The sequence below is a fragment of the Fusarium graminearum genome, chromosome 4, assembly GCF_000240135.3.
Source record: "Fusarium graminearum PH-1 chromosome 4, whole genome shotgun sequence".
Lineage (NCBI taxonomy): Eukaryota > Fungi > Ascomycota > Sordariomycetes > Hypocreales > Nectriaceae > Fusarium > Fusarium graminearum.
Genome location: NC_026477.1, coordinates 6,872,163 through 6,878,757, shown reverse-complemented (window position 1 = coordinate 6,878,757; position 6,595 = coordinate 6,872,163). Strand labels below are relative to the sequence as shown.

The window sequence follows — 6,595 nt, the reverse complement described above, 5'->3', positions numbered from 1 at the left end:
CAGGACAACTCAATGACGGTCAACAGATCAGACCCATGCCCTTATAGGGGCCTCCTTGGCCCTATTTCGCTTTTAGTGCCCCTTCATGAGAGACACGAGACTGATTCGCCTATGGCGTCGCTTGCATTGAAGGTGCGACTGCAAGCAACGATAAATTGCTTCATATCACATGCGTAGGTTGTTTCTGCTGTACCACTGTACGCTCTCACGTTAAAAAGATCAGGGACTTGCTAGTGGAGTTGGGGTTTGTGCCGAGGCACAGATTCCCCGATGGATCCCAACTCAAACTCCTACTCCGTACAGAATTAGAGAATGAATGTCCTTGCTCGTAAATGTCGACGGGGATCCCCGTCCCTCACTGTGAATTGCTTTTTGCTGTGTTTCCGACTACAAGGCACGGTCCGATGACTGATGGCTTAGTAGTCGGGAAAATTACTAAACATCCCTCTCCATACTGTCGTTGTTTCAGTGTTTCCCCAAGCACAACATTCCTCTTGTTCTTGGTCTCGCTATGCTTCATGTCCCATGTCACCCATCGGCGTCCTCCGCTTGAAACCTCAGCCCTCCAAGTGGGCAATCAAAACCGCGCGTCAAGGCCATATGGCTCTCCCAGTTCCTTATTGGCGGACCACGGCTGCTTGCAATTCCTTCAGTCTTTTCTATTATCAAGGGCTCAGACGTGAGCCCTTGAGCCCCCCAACACACTCTGCAATAACCCATGCTAACTAACCCCAGGGTAAATCGTTGCCCCATTATCGTTGCATTACAACTGAGTCGGCTATAGTGCAGTGGGCAACGATCCTCAGTTGTTAGTAATAGTTGTGTAAAAATACCTTGACTGTGCGGGCGTTGGTTTGTCTATTCCAGCCTTGGATCTTTAATGCTTCCCCTATGGCCCTGCCCGCCCACTTCGAATCGGGCCGCGGAGCAACCTGTAGCACTTTCGCACATTGGCCATGATCAGCGCGAATGATTCAAGATACATGACGAATGTACATTCACAGCTGCACTACGTAGTAGTTTGCAAAAACCGTGGGAGCGGGAACGGGTCCTGCATAATCCTCCCGGTCTGTCCTGGCTGTCACTGGTGGTCAAAACAGTCAGTCGATGAGGCTACCCTATTAGAGAAACCACCTCCGACATTTCGACATAGATCGCGCGCCACGATCCTCTGGTGCGTGCGATCAGAGCTACGCCATATGGCCCGTTGCCCAATCGCATCCGAGGCAGCGCTTCTGAGCGTCTTCCAAGCGCGTTCCTTGCAAGGATGGCTATCCCGGATAACATCCCACGGACGTTCCAGAAACACTCGGCCGGCATTCCGTCTCCCATCTCCATGCCGTTCGCCAGATTGCTGAAGACACCCTCCATGTCACCCCTAATATGGGACCTGTCAGAACCTGTCCGTGCTGGCCGTGTCCACGAGAACTTTTTAGAGTAGTGGGGATAAGACATTATTAGGAGACTATGGAAATTGCACGCGTACGCATGTATTATTGTTTCTCACCGCCAGCATTGTTTGCCAGTGAGAACAACCAAGTTTGGACGCGCTGTAGTGGTTGGGATGCTGGTGCATAGCGGTAAGCAATATACAATTCCGACACATCTTAACCCCCGCGCCAGAGAATCCCTGCTTGTTGAATTATACGCACCTATTGCGTGCCATGGAAATATCCAAATTTTATCTAAAAAGATCCAATGAAAAGGAAATACGGTACCTGAACATCTGCCGAATGTTGATCATCAGCAAATGTTTAACTTAGTAATACAAAAAATGGGTTCGAGATATGGGAACGTTGATTGCTGCGCCTCACCACGAGGTTTGATGTGGCGTAGCGCCACTGCTTTGATGTAATACCCCTCCCCCTCCTTCAACTTCAACTCCTTCCCCATACAACGACAACCTGGTTCATTAACGACGAAACCAAGGCCATAACCAGCCTCCAAATAGCATACGCATAACAGCAATTGTAGCTGTCATTAATCTCCACCATCTCGTCTCCTGAATCTGTTCCGTTTACCGGCCCCTTATTGTTATTGTTCCTATTCCTTGCCACATCACTTCGCCTCGATATCCTCAAAGCCTTGGCCACTTGACATCCCTGCATATCTCGCTTTTGAGCTCGCACAACCATCGCAAATTCACAATGGCTACCTTGGATAATGCGAATCCTACAATCCTGAGTGCTTCGCAGTTGCCGACCCGGCAAAAGAAGGCTGAGCCTCGTCGTGGTCCTGAATCGAAATACGACGATATTATCTTTGCAAAGCCATCCTATCTGTCAGGCCCTTTTGCCGGCCCGACTTCTGCAGCATGGCCTCAATTGAACGACCAACACGATGAATTTTCATCTGAAGCTATTGATGAGCAAGAGATTTATGGTATGTGCCCCTAAACCCACCTGAGTCATTTGTTTGGTAGATTCGCCACACCCACATCTTGCTGCCCAGTGAACCTAAGGCTCGAGCTCCACGAATATCCTCATGTCATTCAGGCGACCTTACTCTTGTTTTTTTGCGGTTTTTTTATTTTTAATAAACATACGATACTAACATTAGGCAGATCTAATCTCAACAATCTCGGATCCTGAGCACCCGGTTTCACTGGGCCAGCTGTCAGTGATCAACCTCTCTGATATCCACATCACTCCTTCTCCCGCCTTTGGTGTTCCTGACCCAAACACAATCGTGCAGGTGGTTGTGGAGATCACACCAACCATCACCCATTGCTCATTGGCCACTGTCATCGGACTTGGAGTTCGAGTTAGACTCGAGCAAGCACTGCCGCCCAACTACCGCGTGGATGTGACCTGCAAGGAGAACAGCCATAACCAAGATGATCAAGTGAACAAGCAGTTGGGTGACAAGGAGCGAGTTGCTGCTGCTTTGGAAAACGATACCCTGAAGGGAGTTCTGGACAAGATGCTGGAAACATGCGCCTAGTCATGGCCTACCATTGTCGACCCTCGCTCTTTTAGAAGCTTCCAAAATCGCATGGATAATGCTTGCTGATCTTCGTTGCCCACTATCAACGTGTCATTGCTGCTTTGATTATCAAAACGCGACATCGTTTTCGTACCGAGCCCGGCTGGCAAACGCGAAAATACTACCCTCCTGCCCTTTCATCGATGTCTTGAATCTCGGTATTCGAGACAGGGCATTCATTAGTCTTGTACTGACTGAACCGTTGAACTGGTAACAAACATACAACTGGGGAAAATACCGACTCGTGATTGGAGAAGAGGAACAAGGACATCAATCAAGGCCCCTCAATCATCTAAATAAGGTTCAAGCTACTACCGCGAACATATCACGCTGCTCAAAATGGGGATTCTAAGACGTGAACAATTACACCACAACCATGTGGACATTTCGTTGTATCAGACCAGACTATCGAACGCTGGATTCCTTAGCGGGAGTCGCGCAATGTCACCTAACCCCAGAGTCGGTACTGCTGCGGCCACACAGGCTAGACTTTAGCGCAAATATTGGAGAATACATACAGAATCACATATATTTACAGTCTCACGGATTCCTACAACATCATTTATGAGTCTCTCTTGTCCTCATCTTATCATGCATAAAGAACGACGTCGACCAGATGCTACGATTAGCTTTCCGTTTTGGGAACCATCCTCGTACCACACAAAGTTCCGCCCTATGTTACGCGTGCCAAAGTCCCCCACTTTCGCCGCAAGTTCAACGTCCTGAAAGGAGTCTGGGCCCCCATGACTATTCTTGCTGGCCTCGACCTCCTTGACAGGTGCGGAATCTGCCGCCGCGAAACGTCATGCTTGACTTGTCGGCCCTTTTTCGAAGCCAAGGGACAAGGGCTTTTGTAACGCACTATCAAGAGCCGTCTCGTCGCGTGCCTTCCACGCACGAGGTCGACTACCGTAATGTATGTCCTGCCAAGACAAGTAGTTCCCGTTTGGCAGGTCGAAAGAGCTGGGGATTTAAACTATTTGATCATATCATAGTCCGTATTGCCTCGGACAAGGCCAGGTGGGTTGTGTGCAAATGCGCTACACTTGCATTGGCAACAAACCCTCGTGGTCGACAGCCACGCCCCCAGCTCCAGGAGTTCTAGCATTCTGAACACATACATGTCGTTCATTGCCCAGGGATTGTCCCCCGCCTCCCCCGTGCACTTGACCTGCGGTGTTGTGGACGCCGGGACAAAAGCTTGCATGCCCCTTCGACAGTCTCAAATGATATGTTTGGGGGAAAGCAACCTTGCCTTGCGGCTGTGGACGATCCCCCGATCTTACAACTCCCGCAGGAAGACCCCCGGTTGCTAAAGAGGTACAGGATTGGTTCGCCATTTAACTTGCGAGACTGGCAGGCATGCATGCCTGAGTGCCGATCAACAAGTAAACATGATCGGATGCATTTGTCCACACTCCGCAAAATATGTATCCGTACACCAAGACACACTTGGCTGTAACTTATCCTGCATCTCTTGCTTTCTCGTGACAGCACAGGGGCCACCAGTGTCTTGGTAAAATTTACCCATGACCAATGGGGAGCTTCACCAGTGACTGAGTGCATCCTTCGTCGCTTCTCGTCAGCACTTAAGACTAACGTTCCACCTTCAGGCGTGGACTTGCTTTTTATTATCCTTCACTGTGAGGTAAATGTACCTGGCAGACGGGTAGATGGAGCCGCTCAGAGCCATTGTTGTTTCCGATGCTCCTAGCAAACCTTACATCCTGTTAATTAACCCTGTCAAAATGCTTATTAACTGCTTCGTCATTGACTTTTCCACGAGGTTGATGCCGTGGTCCCTGGAAATTGGCAAGGTTTCTTGGGAAAAGACCCATCAAAGATCATCGGTTCATCGTCCCGTAGAAACTTCCACGAGGCGATGGGGCAACTCTGATTCTTCTCTGACACTGCATAGTGGGTAGCAGAAAGGTTGAGCTCTTCGTTAAGATCGTAGGATACAAAATTAAACAGCCCAAAGAGTGTAGTCTAAGTTGTATAAGCTGGCCTACTAATTTCGTCTCTTGTGCTTCTTCCCGCGGCCAAGTTTTCCGATACCCTGAGGACTACGGACAGACATACTTCACTGCTTGGTTCATCTCTCAACGGTGACGCTAGTCCTAATACCATAAAGTCGTACTTAGCCTCTTAACCTGTTGCATAGGCTGTCGTGTACATACCCATGACGCTACAACCTGCACGGCAAAGTCGAGAGGATAAAATCCCCTAGCATCATCACCGTCGCAAACCTACCAATGAACAAGGTACACTTTTATTGTCGGTGACAAGGTTAGCTAGAGCTAGTCATAACTGAACTAATACTCGCTCGACGACAGGTTGTGAGACTCGTCGGAAATGAGAGAAAGGTGTCGAAACAAGAGGTCAAAGGGCATCAAACATTTGGCCTTGATTTCTGGATTATCATTTCCCTGTTTATGCTGGTCTATCTGAAACCTTTCCGCTCGTTTTGATATTAGCCTCTTCAACGGATTTTTTTTGCAATACGCCACCACCAATCTTTCAACTTTCATCCTTGTAGCAAAACACACGTTGTCCAAGCCCTAGTCTATGACTATATATTTTCTATAGCAAAAGATCCCGACCTTTTGGGGTTAAGCTACAACAAGATCCTTGAAGGAGCTTGCCCACGCAACCCTTGTTTCACAGGTTGAACCCCTGCCTCTCGCATTAAACCATCTGGACTTTTTCAGTGCTCTAGATCTCCCCCAGCATTCCGCTTTCCATTAGGCTCTGGTAGAATTCGGGCTCGAGGAACGTCTTGACGCTAACGTCTTCGCTGAGACCCTTGCGCTTTCGTGTCTTGAGGACGAAGTCGCGAGCGGTGGCTTGTGCGGTAGCAGGCTGGAGGGGGCGGATGATCTGCTCGCGATCGAGAGGATCACCAGGCACGATACTCCAGCTGTCAAACACAAGACTCACCATGGAGCTACCCTGAGTCTTGATTCGCAGATCTGTCTCAAAACCGAAACTATCAATGACTGGTAGCAATCCGTTGACGCGATATAGCGGCGTGCCGGCAACAGGACCATCCGATAGAACATGGCCGCGACGACGTGAAAGCACGTTGTAAACCTCCATGTATGACTCTTCAGGTCCTGTCACAGAGACTGAATAGACAGGCTCCATAAGGCGAGGCGATGCCATGAGGAAGGAAGAATAGCATGCTCGGCGAGATGTGGGGATGATCTGGCCACCTCCGCGGAAGATGGCCTCGTTGGCCAGAAGCACGTCTGTAACCTTGAACTTTGTGTTTCGTATCGCTATTGTCTCATGTTAGTATTCGTTCTGTATCGATGGTCATTGTGTGTATCTTGATCATCTGGGGCAGGGGTCCAGCAGCGTTGTTATCTTCCGCCACGAAGGAAAAGATCGCCGGTGATTGTTATCCGTTTGTTCCTGATGGCGGTCAAGCGGCTCTTGCCGTTGCACAGTGTCATTTAGAATCAAGCGACTAACATAGCGGAGATGGGTGGCACCATCAACACCCTGCGAACGCCATCGTCTGGAGACGCCAAGTCTTTTGCCAGCCGTGCAATATGTCAGCAAGCAGGCAAGACATGGCGAATGTCAGATGTGGAGAGTTCGAAAC

The 6,595-nt window shown here is 49.3% G+C and overlaps 4 protein-coding genes across 4 annotated transcripts; 2 read left to right on the top strand and 2 right to left on the bottom strand.

The window, feature by feature from the left end:
* Positions 1-1,113: 1,113 nt before the first annotated feature.
* On the bottom strand, positions 1,114-1,666 carry FGSG_13553 (uncharacterized protein; the record flags this gene model as incomplete). The annotated part of the gene is made up of 3 exons (XM_011330138.1): positions 1,114-1,378; positions 1,508-1,567; positions 1,653-1,666. 3 exons carry the CDS (start codon positions 1,664-1,666, stop codon positions 1,114-1,116), a joined length of 339 nt encoding a protein of 112 aa, XP_011328440.1.
* A 457-nt stretch (positions 1,667-2,123) lies between these two features.
* Positions 2,124-3,435, top strand: FGSG_09319 (uncharacterized protein). The gene is made up of 2 exons (XM_011330137.1): positions 2,124-2,382; positions 2,564-3,435. The coding sequence occupies exons 1-2, from the start codon at positions 2,148-2,150 to the stop codon at positions 2,941-2,943; spliced, it is 615 nt and encodes a 204-aa protein (XP_011328439.1). The 5' UTR covers positions 2,124-2,147; the 3' UTR covers positions 2,944-3,435.
* Positions 3,436-3,790: 355 nt separating this feature from the next.
* FGSG_13554 (uncharacterized protein) lies at positions 3,791-4,301 on the top strand (the record flags this gene model as incomplete). Its single annotated transcript, XM_011330136.1, has 2 exons — positions 3,791-3,901; positions 3,981-4,301. 2 exons carry the CDS (start codon positions 3,791-3,793, stop codon positions 4,299-4,301), a joined length of 432 nt encoding a protein of 143 aa, XP_011328438.1.
* A 1,195-nt stretch (positions 4,302-5,496) lies between these two features.
* On the bottom strand, positions 5,497-6,357 carry FGSG_13555 (uncharacterized protein). Its single transcript, XM_011330135.1, has one exon. It carries the CDS (start codon positions 6,130-6,132, stop codon positions 5,701-5,703), a length of 432 nt encoding a protein of 143 aa, XP_011328437.1. The 5' UTR covers positions 6,133-6,357; the 3' UTR covers positions 5,497-5,700.
* Positions 6,358-6,595: the final 238 nt, after the last annotated feature.

Excerpts from the sequence above, each read along its gene's own strand:
- FGSG_09319 (XM_011330137.1), top strand. The coding sequence starts at position 2,148 with ATGGCTACCTTGGATAATGCGAATCCTACAATCCTGAGTGCTTCGCAG. Across the intron at positions 2,383-2,563 it reads TGATGAGCAAGAGATTTATG|ATCTAATCTCAACAATCTCG; the intron begins GTATGTGCCCCT and ends AACATTAGGCAG.
- FGSG_13555 (XM_011330135.1), bottom strand. The coding sequence starts at position 6,132 with ATGGAGCCTGTCTATTCAGTCTCTGTGACAGGACCTGAAGAGTCATAC.